The sequence below is a fragment of the Peromyscus eremicus genome, chromosome 9, assembly GCF_949786415.1.
Source record: "Peromyscus eremicus chromosome 9, PerEre_H2_v1, whole genome shotgun sequence".
In the NCBI taxonomy this organism is placed as follows: domain Eukaryota; kingdom Metazoa; phylum Chordata; class Mammalia; order Rodentia; family Cricetidae; genus Peromyscus; species Peromyscus eremicus.
The window spans coordinates 51,456,769-51,473,616 of NC_081425.1; the positions used below are offsets into that span (position 1 = coordinate 51,456,769).

Below are 16,848 nucleotides of genomic sequence, written 5' to 3' on the forward strand. Positions count from 1 at the left end.
TGTGCATGTCCAGTGACCGAAAGCACTGTGAGTGAATGTAGATTTGTGGGTTGTAAATATATTTTAGTAAGTAGGTAAATTTAGAAGAACAGAATTCATGAAGAATAAGGACCTGTATCTCCACAGGGACAGGACATTTATAATCGCTTTAGTAGAACCATTACAGATTTTGTGTGCATTTGTATGCAAGCAAATGTAAAGGCTGCTCTATTCTAATAGATAATAGCCAGTAGCAATTTACATGTATTATTACCTCATTGATTTTTACAACCTTATGAAGTAGGTGTGACTTTAAAAGGAGAAATTAAGATGATTTTGAATACATTCTCTTTTCCTTCCCCACCTTCAGCTAATAGAATAGGATTAAGTATAGTTTGCTCTGTATTTTTTATGTGTGTATAAGTGTATTATGGGGGGCTGGAGAGATGGCCCAGTGGTTAAGAGCCCTGGCTGCTCTTTCACAGGTCCTGAGTTCAATTCCCAGCAACCACATGGTGGCTCACAACCATCTCTAATGTAAACTGGTGACCTCTTCTGTCATGCAGTCATTCATTCAAATAGAGCACTCATATACATAAATGAGTACATAAGAAATTAAGTGTATTATGTGTGTACAAGTGCAGGTCAAAGATCAACCTTGGGTGTCATTCTTCAAGAGCTGTCCATCTTGGTTTTTTTTTGGTTTTTTTTTTTTGAGAAGGGTCTTACTGGGACCTAGGGGTTCACTAATTAGGCTGAGCTGGCTGACTAGCAAGTTTCAGGTATCCACTTGTCCCAGCCTCCCCAGCACTGAAATTTTAAGCATGTGCCACCACGTCTAGCTTTTTTTGCCCTTAACACAAGTTCTAGTGGTTAAACGTAGGTACAAGCACTTTACTGACTCTGACCAACTCCTCTGATTATAAATCACTCTTAAATTTAAAAAAAGCAAGTGCCCTGATTGTTGTCTTCATGAACACTTTACTATTTACTATTTGTCCATCTAATTAGAAGTAGAAAGATAAGCAGGGTATAGTGGTGCACACCTTTAATCCCAGCACTAGGGAGGCAGAGGCATCAGATCTCTGAATTCAAGGCTAACCTGGTCTACATAGTTCCAGGACAGCCAGGGCTACACCGAGAAATCCTGTCTCAAAAACAAATAAAAGAGGAAAAATGGACAATAGTAGTATTCATAGAGTTGTAGAACTAGAATTTCTTTCAAAGATCGTGTAATAGCCCAGTATGGTGGCCATCTCTTCAGTTTCCCAGCGCAGGGAGACCAAGATAGGTACATCTCTGAGTTCCAAGACAGCCTGATCTAGACAGCAAGTTTCAGAACAGCCTGGGATACACAGTGAGACCCTATCTCTAAAAAACAAACACTCATATAATTAAATCTACTTACTTCTATGGGAAATAAGCTCCTGTAATTAACTTGTCCAGAGTCACACGGTTATGAGATCAGTATCCAAGCTGCTTAACATTTAGAAACTTTCTTCTCTACCTAAGTTGTATGTAGCCCTCTATGTTTAAAAGATTGTGTTAACAAAATTTGTCAGAGTTAATAACCAAAGCTAAGCCAAAGTCTACTGTACAATAAGGATTGTTACATCTCTTACCCTGTAGTGAACCACGTAAGTCAGAATTTGCAGTAGACCACAAGGAAAGAGCCAGGTCTTTTCTGGCGAAGTGTAGGAGCCTGCCCCCCTGGGAAGCACTTCTTGGCAACAGCTGGCTAAGAGACAGTGTTTCCCTACCTCCTAATTTTGTTGTGGAAAGCTGTAAAACCAGATACTGTTCAGCAGTTTGTCGAACTTTAAAGCTACACTGCGAGGCCAAAACCAGCAATGTCTCTGGGTCATTTCAGGCTGCTTGTGTGAAACCTCAATAGGTCTAAATGCTGCAACTTGTAAGCCTCTGTACTGTTTGTGACTGTGACAAGGAACCTAAGCCAGCTTAAGACAGATTAAGTGAATGCTGATGGGTTAAATAGATAATTAAAAAGAACATTAAATGTCCAGGTAGTCAGTCTGTTTAGCTCATAAAATAATTTGTTAACATGTTTTGGCTATATATTACCCACAATGCAAAGATCATGTGTGTGTTTTTTATATTAGAATTGATTCATATTTTGAGTCAGTATGGAATTTTGCAGTCTCACACAGTGGCACTCGTACTATCCTTATCTAATGCATGCAGCCCTCTGCAGAGTAGTATCTCTTGCGGAAGTATGCATTTTATCTTGCTTTAGTCAGTAGACATTACACAGCACCTGTAGCTAAAAAGTGTTGCCTCCTCAGTACTCTTTGAAAATAGGATATCCCCAAATACATCCAGAAACCTTGCCTTAGTTATTTGCTGAGCAAATATAGGAGGCCTAGTTCCAATGGCATGGGTTAATGTAACTAGTCTCCAGTGTAGTTGCAGGGTGTTGAGGAACATCTCTCCCATTACCATAGAAAGCAATGGACAGAATAAATAGCTGGAGAATTGGGGAGGGCTGTATCATTTGTCTACACATTCAAAAAGCTGCACAAACTATAAATACACAGCTTGATTAATATAGACATTCATGGGTAACGTGCACCCAGGCTAGAAATCAGAATATTTATCCATTCAACTTTAAATGCATTTGGCTTTCCATTTGGGAACCATTCCATTTATGGTATATGGAAGTTTAGCTTTAATAGACACTACCATGTTTCTGACATGTTTGAATCAGCTCAGCCTAAGTATGAATCTTCTTGAAGTGTAGGCCGACAGTGATCTTGGCTTTTCCATTTTGAATGTCCTAATGAGTATCTTTGTGATTTGAACTCCGATTTCCTGGAGATGCCAGAGATTACAAACCTTAGCCTGTTGGCTGTTTGGATGCCCTCTGAAACGCATATTAATGTCTAATCTATACTGGTTTCATAAACATTTTTCTTAAACTTACTTTTAAAAATAAATAATTTGCATATGTAAACATTCAGAGAGCTGGAAATTTTCCTATTGACTCCAGTGTAATAAGCCTCTGAAATAACTTATGAGAACTTGACTGGTAAGTATAAGTAGGAAGAGACTTTTAGGTGTTTGGTTTTGGTTTAAGGGGGGGGTTGTTTGTTTGTTTTTGTATTGGTTTTTTCTTCTCATTTAAACTACCAATATTTTCCAACTTGGTAGCACATGCTTTTAATCCTAGTAGTTGGGAGGCCAAGACAGACAGATCTCTATAAATTCCAGGCCAGCCAGGCCCACACAAAACAAAACCACCAATATTAAGAACAAAATAGAAACTGGTTACGAATAAAATTTTTAATTAGCTTCTGGAGGAGACTTTCTGTTTTCTTTGGCTTTATGAATTCTGATTACTGTTAATAAATTATTCCTGCCAGGCTTGGTGGCAAATGCTTGTAATCCCATGACTCTGGAAGCAGATGCAGGAGGATTGCTGCAAATTCCAGGCCAGTAAGGGCTCCATAGTTAGTCTTTGTCCCTAACTAAGTAAATAAGATAGAGGTACTTACTACCTGTCTTCTAGAAACTGGATCCCAAGTGGTGGAAGAAGAGGAGTCCTGCAGGTTGTCCTTCTCTTCACACTCGGGCCACAGCAAGTTCACACACACACATAAATTAATTAATGTCATTTTAAAAAGCTAACCTTTACATTTTTCATGTTACAGAAATTTCAAATCTCCCATAACCTCACTTCTCAGTTGTAAATGAGTTTATATTCATCCAGATTTTCTTAACATACATTATTAACATACAAATGACAATTTGCCGTTTGGCATATGTGTGTATGTATGCCTCAGTGGGTATGTGTAGTTTGGAGGGCATCTTTGTAGAATCCATTTTCTCCCTACACTTTTGTGTGGATTCTAGGATCTGTGAGTTTAATAATGACAGGTGCCTAGCTATCCTAGAGTGAACAGCTTGGTTGTGATGGACAGCAGCAGCAGCTTGCATGGCAAGCACCTTTACCTGCCGTCTTGCTGTCCCACTGTTTGTTCTTTTTACCTACCAATAATAATTGCCACTCAGTGGTTAAGAGTTCTTTAGTTATGCCTGTGTTGATTGGATACTCATTACTAACAATAAGGTACCGTCTTGACTCAATTTTTTTTTCTAAGTATACCCTTGTCCATCTATCCCATTTACCTTCTAGGTCCCCCAGGTAGCCTATTTCTGGCAGAAGTTCAGTATCTTCTCTTTTAATATCCCTAACACTAATGTTTTTCAGTGTGCAGAATGCCAGTGAGGAGGATCTAAATGGGTTGGGCATGACCTAATTTTTCCCCAATTCTTTTTTTTAGTTGAATCATCCTAATTATGAAAGTTCAGCTATTAAGTTAGTAAATCCTCTCTGGTTTTGGTTTGTTTGCTTGTTTATTTGTGTGTTTGTTTTCCCGTTAGGACTGGTGTCCTGCACCTTCATCGTAATGCCATGGTGGCTTTTGTCAGATAGCAGTCAGGTCAAGGACACACTCTCAGAAAAACACTTACAGATCTGATCCATGGGTTATGCTAGTTGTTTCCAGTTAATCCTTATATTTAACTAATGGGAAAGTATTGAGCCCTTCCATATATATATATGTATGTATCTCCTAATCTATGAGTAGAAATCTCCAAAGTAGGTTGTTGTTTGTTTGTTTGTTTGTTTGTTTGTTTGTTTGTTTGTTTTTTTAAGCAGTGAGGCTAATTTGACTGTTAGGTATTTGAAAACCAAGAGTATACAAACTAAGATAGGTTCCAAGCTAATTTCTGCTTTGTTGTGTAATATGGTATCCAATGTACGAACAAAACTATTTTCCTTATGTAGAATCAGCTCTTCAGTTAAATCATCATACTGTAAGGTCTGTGGTCTCAACAGTAGTTCTTTTTTTTTTTTTTTTTTTTTTTGTTTTGTTTTGTTTTTCGAGACAGGGTTTCTCTGTGTAGCTTTGCGCCTTTCCTGGGACTCACTTGGTAGTCCAGGCTGGCCTCGAACTCACAGAGATCCGCCTGGCTCTGCCTCCCGAGTGCTGGGATTAAAGGCGTGCGCCACCACCGCCTGGCAACAGTAGTTCTTATGTTGAAAAATGAGTAATTGGGCTGCATTTTATAGTTTGTATTTTATATGTGTGTATGTACAAACATGAATACATTTTTAACATGTATTTTAACATCACGTGGCTATTGGCAAAATCAGTCTGGTTCTAGGCTAGGGTTAATGGTCTGAGTTTCTTGTAATACAGCAGTACTTTGCTAGTTTGAAGATCACCTTACAGTTTGTAACTTTGCTTTTCTATTTCAGTGGCACCAGATAGAATTTGCTCTGTGGACTATAGGCATGACAGTTTCAGGAACAGAAAATAGCCCTTCATCTATGGAGGCTTTTTTTTTGTGACAAGAGTAGCATCATATAATAGCAGTAGAGAGAAAGTTGACCATCTGTTTTCATGCTGTGGTGGGTTGTTGCCATTTTACAGTGGAAGTAGTAGCTTTGATAGCTAATCATATAATAATGAGATAAATTATTTTAGGTTATGTAAAAACAGAAGACTTAAAGTCTCCCTAACTGCTAGATTTGCTGTGGAAACACTAGGAACAGAAGACCGTACATACCTCATTCCTCTTGCTTTCCATGGGTACTTGGGTCAACATAGAAAAGGTGATTGTGAGCCCTGTGTTTTTAAGACACTGCCACTGATTTTGTGGGAACAAAACTCTTACCCATTTGTTCTGGAAACACAGAGGTGAAGCTGTTGTTCTTCAGACTTCTGTGTAAATGGCCAGGTTGGTTTTGTTGTTTTTAAACAGTCTTGTTTCATGAGCTGAGAATTCATTACCAGTCTTACTCCTCAGTGTGTCCTGTCTGCTAAATTAACAAATCAAAACGGCAACTAAAGCCCCATCATGACCTGTATGTTGGATCTGGTAATAAGGGATGCTTAGCCATCCTAGAATGAGCAGCTTTGTTGAAATAAACATAAAAGAAGAGTTGCTGTGGGGAAGCTACAAGAACTGATTGATCAGACCTTCAGGAGCCTCATTATACCTTAAGCCGCAGCAGTTCTATTTAGAGAGTGTGTGCTGGCTGTGAAGTTTAGGCGGTTGATGCAATTACTAATACCAAATTTAAAGCCAAACTTTCCTTTGTAGTAATGGTGTCTTCTTGATGTTGTCCCTGTTGTCTGTTTTAAATAACTTGTTCCTTTTGTTATAAGGGGATCATTTTGCATGAGGAAATTGAAGTCTGATGTTCAAACAAAACCTTATGAAGACTTTAATCCTTTGTTTTAAAATGAGTGGATTGGCTGAGTATGGTGGCATACCTTTAATCCCAGCACTCAGGAGGCAGAGACAGGTGAATCTCTGAGTTCAAGGCCAGCCTGATTTACATAAGGAATTTCAGGATAGCCAGGGCCCTGTAGAGAGACCCTGTCTCAAAAAAGAAGAAAGTGGGGATTTATAATTAAATTGATTCCACTTTCAGTGGGGTCTTAGGCCAGTACTGGCAAGCAAAATGACATCCGAAAGTGGTTTTTTTTTTTTTAGGGGGGGGAATCAAGTAGACTCACAGAACTTCAGGCTTAAGATCTGACTTCACAGATACAAAGTCTCTGCTTTGAGCTGAAGCTAGTGAGAAGTAGCTGGAAATCAGGAGAAACAAGTGAGTCTCACTGTAGTCCCAAGACACTTTTATTTGTTCCCTTTTGAGGATGAAGGATGGTGTTTTACTCTTTGAGGGTTTTCTGGAGTCTACCTTTGGTGGGAATTTATTAATCACATTGAATAAAATAGAAATCCTGCCCTAAGGGCTTTCCTGCCTTGTGGAAGAGCCTTGTGAAAGTGGCAGCATTTCAGACAATTTCCACAGCCTGTTTCAGTATCACTATTTTTATTCTGGTCAGAATGGTCACTTCTAATAGCCAGATCCCACAAACGACTAACCCAAGCCTTGCTTACTACTGTTCAAAGTTCTTAAAGTCCAAACCATTCGTTAAAGACTAACATTTGCTGTTGTCTTCAGTCAGTGAAAGGGGGTAATTAAGTGTGGTTTTAACTAGTTCTTTTTAACGTTGCCTTGAACACTTGTTGAGTGGAAGTAGATTTGTTTGTATCTCTTTGGTTGTAAACAAAGCACACACCCAAACCCTTCCTGCCTCTGGAACAGGTTCAAGATTTGGAGACAGGTTTGTTTGGGGGCGTTTCCCTTGTCTTATCTACAAGTGAGCAGATGCTAGGGTTGAATTTATTTGGACCCTTTCACTTTAAATGTGGAGCTGAAGCAAGAATTTAAATATATCAGAAAAGTGTGTGCTGCACTTGAGACATGCGGGACTCAGGGAGAAAGGTGTGTACCATGTTCTCAACTGTTCTCTTAGAAGCTTTGTAGGGGTGATGTCTTTATCTACACAGGTAGCTGCAAGCTAGCAACTATTGCACAAAAGGAAAATATTTAAAACCATGTAAAGGTCTGTGTTGCATTATAGTTTATGTGCTTGATTTTAGCAGCAATTCTTCTACTGGTACTTTTACAATTGGTGACAAAATAAGTTTTGAATTTTTGTTTGAAATTTTTTTCTTTTTTTTCTTTTTTATTTATTTTTTTTCTATTATCAGCTGATAACAGTACAAATTCTTATCCTAATAGTGAAATGTTTCACTGAGGCTTGCCCAGTGATTGAGTAAAACCAAAACTTATTATAAGCCACAGTCATCCTAGGGTCTCCCCTGCTATGTAGCCTCCCTGGTCCTGTGGGTTGCAGTCTGATTGTTCTTTACTTTATATCTAGTATCCACTTATGAGTGAGTACATACCATGTTTGTCCTTCTGGGTTTGTATTACCTCACTCAGGATGATTTTTTCTAGTTCCATCTATTTGCCTGCAAATTTCATGCTGTCATTGTTTTTCTCTGCTGAGTAGTACTCCATTGTGTATATGTACCACATTTTCTTAATCCATTCTTCAGTTGACGAGCATCTAGGTTGTTTCCAGGTTCTGGCTATTACAAATAGTGCTGCTATGAACATAGTTGAGCATGTATCTTTGTGGTATGATTGAGCATTCCTTGGGTATATGCCCAAAAGTGGTATGGCTGGGTCTTGAGGTAGATCAATTCCAATTTTCTGAGAAACTGCCATACTGATTTCCACAGTGGTTGTACAAGTTTGCACTCCCACAGCTGAGGAGTGTTCCCTTTGCTCCACATCCTCTCCAACATAGACTGTTATTAGTGTTTTTGATCATAGCCATTCTGACAGGTGTAAGGTGGTATCTCAGAGTCGTTTTGATTTGCATTTCTCTGATGACTAAGGATGTTGAGCATTTCTTTAAATGTCTTTCAGCCATTTGAGATTCTTCTTTTGAGAATTCTCTGTTTAGCGCTATAGCCCATTTTTAATTGGATTGTTCAGTATTTTGATGTCTAGTTTCTTGAGTTCTTTGTAAACTTTGGAGATAAGTCCTCTGTCAGATGTGGGGTTGGTGAAATTTTTTGGAAGAACTTAGGAGGTATTTATTTGCAAAAGAAAGTATTTCATTTGTGTTTATTTCCCAAAGTAATGACTCAGAACTGTATAGGTATCTTATGCATTCTATCATACTGTTTTTTAATGTTTCAAATAAAGAGGCTACACTTGGTTATAAAATAAAGGCTACTCAGCATCTGAGAGGGGCAGTTTCTGCTTCACTAGCTTGGTTAGCTCTGTCCAGGAATTTCAAGTTCGAGTGTAATAGATAGGTAATTGCCTAAACTGACATATTTCTTACTGATCTTTTCTAGAGCCTGGCCCAACTAGAGAATCTGTGCAAACAGTTGTATGAAACAACAGATACAACCACTCGACTGCAGGCAGAGAAAGCCTTGGTTGAATTCACCAACAGCCCTGATTGCCTGAGCAAGTGCCAGCTGCTCCTCGAGAGAGGAAGTGTACGTAAGAGTTAACTAGTCCTAAAGGGTTCTTGTTAGACCTAAGGAAAATGCTCTGCTTCTAACTCTAGGGACAGACTGGGATAGTCTCTGCTCCGAGTCTTGAGTATCTGTTGACAATGGCCTCCTAATCAGTAAGCTCTTTATACATATATTTCTGTCCTGCACCAGATTCCTGGGATGCGTTCTCAATTTTTTATATTTCGGTATCATCTCCTGTCCTTCGTAGGATGTAAGGGGTATGTCAGTCGTTGTTGATAGACTTCGTGGTCTCCTCTTTTTTCTCCTCTGCTCTGCTTACTGCTTGCTGAACAAATCTGAGGAAAATGACCATGACAATGGAAGTTAAAATGTTTGTTGGTTTTTTGAGGCAATCTCACATAGTATAGGGTAGTCTCAAACTTGGTATGTAGCTGAGGATGACCTTGAACTCCTGATTGTCCTGCCTCTGCCTCCCATGCTAAAATTTAAAGTGAGACCATGTCTAGCTAGGAAGTTTGGGTTTTAGAATTCGAATCCCTGACAACTGAAGCTGAGGAGATTGATCACTGGTTAAGAGCATCAACTGCTTTTGAAAAGGACCCAGCATTTGGTTCCCAGCACCCATGTCAGGTAGCTCTCAAATACTAGTAATTCCAGCTTTGGCGGATCAACCCCTGGCCTAGCCTTCCTTAGACAGAGGAATAGCATAAACTTAAGTTCCATTCTGTTTTTTCAATTTTTTTTTCTTTCTCTCTCTTTTTTTTTTGTTTTGTTTTGTTTTGTTTGTTTGTTTGTAAGACAGAGTTTCTCTGTGTAGCCTTGGCTGTCTTAGAACTCATTTTGTAGAGCAGACCTTTCTTAAACTCACAAATCCGCCTACTTCTACCTCCCAAGTGCCGAGATTAAAGGCATGTGCCACCATACCCAGTTTGGTCTTATTTTTTTTTGCTATTTTTCCTTAATGCTCTAACCACTTTCTAGACATGCCTATCTTTGTTATCTTTTTCACAGATAAAGGGGAAGAAACTAAGAAAAGATACAAATACTAGCTATAATTACTGTGAGCCTGGTAGAGGTGGAAATATAAATGATGATACAATATTGTGTCTTGAACAACAATGTGTCCCTAAACATTTTGTTTATAAATATTTCAGGGGTAGTGAGTAGCTCATGCCTGTAATCATAGCAGTGAGATAATTGCCATGAGTTCAAAGCCAGCCTTAGCTATAAAGTTAGACTCTGTCTCAAAAAGAAAGAAAAAAAAACCCACCAAAATAATAATAATTTACTTGTAAAAAATACCCTTTAGGCCAAAAGAATATGAAAGTGTGAAAGGGCTAATTTGTTGAAAATTAGAATTCTGATTGACTTATTGTTTAGTTTTCATTAGTATTGTCCAAATATTTATGTAATAATTAATAGTTGGTTAAAATCACCCTTTTTCAAAAAAACAAAAAACAAACCTCAGTTCAGGAACCTAGCTCTTTCTCTAAATAGGTGAAGATTACAGAGTCATGTCAGGTTGAATAATGGTCTGACTGAGGCTTTTCTTGCAGTCACTGTTTGCAGACTGGTCCAGAGCTTGTGTCTTGGGAGATGTACAGTAAGCTCCTTCGCTCCTGCTGCCAGAGCCCACATACTCTGAGCTGTTGACTGTAGTTTCTCACCAACAGTTAACAAGAGAGAAAGAAGCAGAAGCAGTACAGTACTGAAAACAGTTCCATCTCTGCCCACTTCTCACTGGCTCAGCAAGCCTATTAAAATTATGACTAAAAGCTTAAGTTTCTATTTTTACAGTAAACTGTTTTTAAGTGTATGAGTATAAATCCAAGTCACTTTTGTAACTTTTTTTTCTGTTGTGTTACTCATTTTGTTTTGTTTTTTGAGATAGGATCTTGATGTATATAGCATTTAGCTAGCCTTGAGCTCACAGCTGTCCTCCTGCCTCAGCCTCCTGAGTGCTGGGATTACAGGAGTGCACCACCACCAATTTTTTTTCTTAGTCTTAAGAATCTTTCCTGCCTGGTGGTGTTATGTAAAAATACTAACATGAGTGAATGTCCTTAAAACTTAGTTTCATGACAGTTATTTTTGACCTTCAGTTAGATTATTTTTAGTGGTTCTGAATCTGTTCCTGTTGCATGATTTTATGTAAGATTACCATACGTGATTCCTCCTTGTGTCATGACCAGCTGGAGTGTTTTAGTGCTTTGAAAGTCCAAAAGTTGTTAAAAGCCTCACTGGAGAATAAAATGATATTCCATTATTAGGACATACTTTTTCTCAGAAATAGTTGATCTGAAGTTTACTATAAAATGATCATATGCACTTCCTAGAGCTGTACTAATGGACAGATACAGTTTGGAGATGAACTCTGTAGTATAGTGGACTGTTCGGTACCGCAGTTCAGTTTTCCTTTTATTCTAGTTCAACACTGCAGAAATGTCACAAGGTGAAACAAAAACCTTATAGCTGATTTACCTGATACGATGGTCAGTGTTTTTTTCACTCTTTTTCCAGTCATCCTACTCTCAGTTGCTAGCAGCTACATGCCTTACCAAGCTCGTGTCACGAACAAACAACCCACTACCATTGGAACAGCGGATAGATATCCGTAAGTATAGAGCTTTCTGCTTTGTCTCAAAGAAATTTAGTTTGTAGTGTGCTGATAGTAACTAAATAGTTAAATAGTTGAGTGTAGTTAAGTGTATCTAGGATTCAGGGTTTTTCCCAGAGTTTTGGGTCCAGAACCATCCCTTTGGTTGCTAACACATTTCCTTATTCACTTTTTTGTTTTCTTTTATTTGTTTTTGAGATAGGGCCTCACTGTGTACCTCAGGCTGGACTCAAGCCCACATTCCTCTCATCTCACCTCACACCTGTTAGGTTTATAATCATCCACCACCACACCCAGCCTCTGTCATTTTTTATTGTCACTGATACCTCCGAAAACTTTAAGACACTTTTAGTTCTGCATATACAGCATTAGTTAGCCATGTAAGAGTACATTTAAGGCTACTATACTTTAGATTTGTCACTGTGATGAAAAATTCTAAATTCAAAAGCTTATAATAACTTTTCTGAAAAGAAAATTGTGATTTTAAATATCCCCATCCTGTCTATTTATAAATGACAGTATTCTAAGTCAGACAAGTCCTTAGCAATCTCTTAATTACTCTTGGTGATCTTGATAACCCTTGCCCATAACCGAGGTCAGCAGGGCAAGCTTACAGTGATCTAAAGCATGCACGGAACCCTGGGGTCAGTCCCCAGAACCATGAAGATCATCCTTGTCATTGTCATCGTCTTAAATCTGAAGCCTCATTTCTCTGGAGCATAAAGAATTAAGAGAGTTCAGTCTGAATTTACTGTTTCTGCCTAGTAAATGTATTCTAAAGACAAGCCTCTGTGTTTAAAGCCTCCTTAGCATGCAGACTATTTCATTTCTTAGGGAACTATGTGCTCAACTACCTTGCCACTCGGCCAAAGTTGGCTACTTTCGTGACACAAGCACTCATCCAGTTATATGCCAGAATCACAAAGCTGGGCTGGTTTGACTGTCAGAAGGATGACTATGTCTTCAGAAATGCAATCACAGATGTCACAAGGTTTTTACAGGTACAGTGTACATATATGTTTGAGAGAGAGAGAGAGAGAGAGAGAGAGAGAGAGAGAGAGAGAGAGAGAGAGAGAGAGAGAGAATGTGTGTGAGCACACAGGTGCTATAACAGAAATGGAGAAAGCAAAAGAAATAGACTTGATGCTATCTACTTTTTTTCATTACATAAAATATCATTATCTGAAATACTCCATCTTTTTTATCATATGTGTGACCATTTTTGCATATTAGCATAAATTAATCTTGTCTATTTTGAAGATTCCTACGCACTGTACCAAGCTAAAATGTCATAAAATAATTAACTGGTGTTCTATAGGTAAACATTTAGTTTGCTTCAATTATGGGCTGTCGAGTATTCAGTAATTACTACAGCACACACATCTTGTCACACTTTGAGTAAGTATATCTGTCAGTGAACTCCTAACCTTGAAGTTAATCAGTCAGAAGGATAAAACTATTTATGGCTTTCAAAGATATTTCCAAATAATCTTCAAAAAAGTTCACTTTTTAAGAGTACCCTCTTTTTGTATCTCAGCCCTATAAGCTAAACATTTTTGTTTTTATAACTTAGTAAAAATAACTTAGGTAAAAATAATTAGTAGTATTGTTTGGGTTATGAGTGAGACAAACTTTTATGTGTTAATTTGCTGCTTTACTTGTTCTTCTGTGAACTTCCTGTCCAATGTACATGGGTATTTTATGCACATGTACGTTTGCAGGCCTGGTGCCTGCAGAGGCCAGAAGAGGGCTTTGAATTCCTTGGGACTAGAGTTACAGATGGTTGTGAGCCTCCATGTGGGTGCTGGGACTTGAACCCAGGTCCTCTGGAAAACTACTGAGCCATTTCTTCAGCCCACCTCTTTACCTATTTCTTAATGTTGAAAAAAAAAAATCCCTTCTAAAACTTGGTTATTTATTTCATTTTATTCATTTGCCTAGAGGTATGTTTTGCAGTTTCTCTTTTAATAATGTTTATGCTGTGGTGCTTTGGAGAACTTCCAAATTTGATAAGGTTAAATGCAGCTGTCTTTCTTTAGGGAAGGTGGTTTTTGTTTTCTATAAGGCAGCAGGCTGAAACTAATTCCTTGCTGCCTTCTGTAGGCAGTTTTCCTGGTAACAAGGAATCTGTAATTAAGTAGTATGAGTACATTCCAAAGCCAGGCCATGCCAACTTTCTCCTGTGCATTTGCTTACCAGGACAGTGTTGAATACTGCATCATTGGCGTCACAATTTTATCTCAGCTCACCAATGAAATTAATCAAGTAAGTGCTACAGCCTTCCTTATTGAAGTAAGTGACACATTTTTTCTTGGTATTGGTGCTTTCTGCTGTTTGTGGGGTGATGTTTTTTGGCAGTTGTGTGCTTTTGCGGTAAGTGATTAATGCCTTTTTCAAACAAAATAGACCCATTTGGTTTTCCTCTGTAAATGCAACCCACATCACTCTTTTTAATCTGGCCTGCTTCTGAGATCACCAAAGTGTATTTCGCTCCCATATCAGTTTTCCTTATTAGTATCAGTGTTCTTTTTTTTTTTAAGAGATGAGAATGATGATGTCATCTGTGTCAAAACCATACCAGAGTGTGGGAGGCTGACGCAAGAGAATCATCATGAGTTTGAGGCTGAGCTATGTAGTTAGAATCTATTTCAAAAAGAAAGAAAATACTGCCTTACTCTAGTGAAAGAGTTTAATTGTGAAATAGCAATTATAAAAGTGAAATCAGTTACATGCTTGTGGCCCGTCTGCTCCTATGTACATTCCTATCTGCCAAAGTTATTTAAAAATCAGTCCCCAGGCTTAGGATTGTTGCTCAGTGGTAAAGTGCTTAAGGAGCACACATCAAGCCCTGGTCCTTAGAGACACACCCACTGGGCATGGTGTGCACTTCTGTAAATCCCAGCACTGGCAGGTGTAGACAGAATGATCAAAGTTCAAGGCCAGCCTAGGCTAGAGATCCTGTCTCCCAAAAAAAAAGGTAAAGTAAAATTTTTAAAATATAAGTAAATAGAAGTCAGCTCCCATGTGTTAATACTAAGATCTTGCTGGTGATCTTTCAGAATGAATAAATTTTTCTTTTCCAGTTATTCTTTCAAGTAGTCATTGATGTCACCAAGAATTACAGAGGAAACACCAGTGGCTATTTTCTTCTTTTTTTTCATGTTTTCTCCTTTTTGCTCTGGCTATTATCGTTTTGGTTGTTTGCTTCTATATTTAACTAAAATTATAAAATTATTAAACAGGCAAGTATTGATATTAGTTGTAACATCTCACATTAAGTTGCCAGCATATTAATTACATTGGCATTATTGTTGCTATTGCGAATAATTATGCAGATGTTTTATTAATCCTAAGAACTTTAAACTGTTAAATTGGTACTCTTTTAATGCTCTAGATTATAACCTGTTCAGATTGGGCATCTATATTGTATCATCTGTTAAGTGCAGTTGCCATTGTGAGCAGCAGTACTAATTGCGTAGGCTTTTGAGGAACTATGATGGGCCAGCCACCATTCTAAGTTAACTTATTTTATTCTCAACAATCTTGGGAGGTAGGTATTGTGGCTGTTCCATTTTCTGGGTAAGGAAACTGTGATACATGATAATTTGTCTACAGTTTCACAGTTAGTGAGCAATGCTATCAAAATTTGAGCACAGATAGTCTTATACCAGATCCTGTGTTGTTAACAACAGACTGTTCAACCGCTGTTACCTGTACAGTAAAGAGAGCATCCATTAGCCAAATACAAAAACCATAGGCTTAATGTTCTCTCTCAAAGATTGTTCCCCACCCTGTAAATAACATGAAGATTGGTAATTTTTAAAAAACAATTTTCCATGTGTTTTACTTAAGTGATTGTGGTGTGGAGTGGACCATATAGTGACCATTGCTGCTTAACAAAGCTCCAGCATTTCAACTTTCGAACCACAGTTCTCCAGCACCCTTTTACTTTCATTATTGTCACTATTACACCTTTCCCTTGGGGAAATTCTGTGCAGGCTTTAAGAGGTGTACGATGGTAGCCTCTTTAAATAAAGTAATTCTTTGGGAAAAATCCCCAACACCTTGGAAACATATAGCATGATAACTCTGCCTAGTCCCATTCAAGTTAACACCAAGGTGCTAGAAAATTTAGGGAAGTAACATATGCTTGATATTTGATAATCTAGATTTAGACGTTCCTAAGGCTGGTTCAGGTTCACAGCAGTGTTTGTCTAGCTTCGTCTTTGCTCACTTTTAAGCTTTAGCTATTTGGATAAACTAAGTTATACAAGAAACTACAATATTCTGTAATGGAGTGTCTGATCCCCCAAGAAAATCCTTTTCCCATCGTCAGGTATTTATATATGTCCCTATTCCCTCAGGGGCTTGAAGAAAGTTCCTGCTTGCTAAAAAGGGAGACATTCTTATCAAGAGGAACTTGTGGTGCTTCCACTAACATATGACTGCCTATTGTCAAGGTCGAGATGGGAGCTTCCTCAACCCCACATCTCAAGCCACACCCCAGCTTACATGCCTCCTATCTCCCATTTATTTCTATGTGCAACTATAGAGTTTAAAAGGTGGCAGCCATCTGGATTCACCCTCAGATCCTGTCTGTCTCCTACTCCACACATCTTCTTTGAGACCTGAAAACCACCCCACCCCCCCCAAGCTGGTCACTGGAAGTGGAGGGCGGGGTGTAAATGAAAATGTGCTTGACATAGTTAACACGTTTGTTATGAACAGTACAACAGTATATGGTACTATATGTGTATAAACTTTAGCAATGGCCTGGCATGGTTGTTAGCATTCAGACCGGCCCCTTGGGGACCTGGCCAATAAGCAGGCAATACCTTGGCCCACCCAGCATCTTGACCACATCCTATGTAAAGTCCCCTTTAAGAGAAAACTCCTACCCCCCTCTGTCTCTCTGTCTCTGTCTCTGTCTCTCTCTCTCTCCATCCATCCATCCATACACACACACACACACACACACACACACACACACACACACACACGAGGTTGTGTCTGTTCTCTACCTTCCTCCCTCCCTCCCATTCTCTTTCTCTCTCTTTCCCTCTTCCCTCTCCCTTCACCCTCCCCCAACAGTAATAAAACCCTGTCTCAAAAACAAACAAAAAGCATAGCTTCATCATGTAAGACATACAGCACAGTGACATGGACAGTAGAACTGGAATATTTTGAACCTCTTAAGTAATTTTCCATTACTTACTGGTTGGCACATTCAAATTTGAAAGTATACTTCTCTTTACCATTTCTGTTTGAACCTAGAGGTAACATTTTGGAAGGTTTGCTACTATGACTCTTCAGTGTGACTAAAACAAAATGAACCCTTCTTGAAATTTAAGTTTCAATTAAGTGGC

General features: G+C 38.5%; 1 protein-coding gene across 1 annotated transcript in view; it reads left to right on the forward strand.

Annotated features, from left to right (window-relative positions):
• The window catches only part of Xpo7 (exportin 7), an 89,805-nt gene that overhangs the window by 39,149 nt on the left and 33,808 nt on the right, over positions 1 to 16,848 (forward strand). The window contains exons 2-5 of the mRNA XM_059273360.1: positions 8,737 to 8,883; positions 11,386 to 11,479; positions 12,317 to 12,483; positions 13,682 to 13,774. Of these exons, the coding sequence (XP_059129343.1) occupies positions 8,737 to 8,883; positions 11,386 to 11,479; positions 12,317 to 12,483; positions 13,682 to 13,774 (501 nt within the window). The remainder of the gene's footprint in view (positions 1 to 8,736; positions 8,884 to 11,385; positions 11,480 to 12,316; positions 12,484 to 13,681; positions 13,775 to 16,848) is intronic.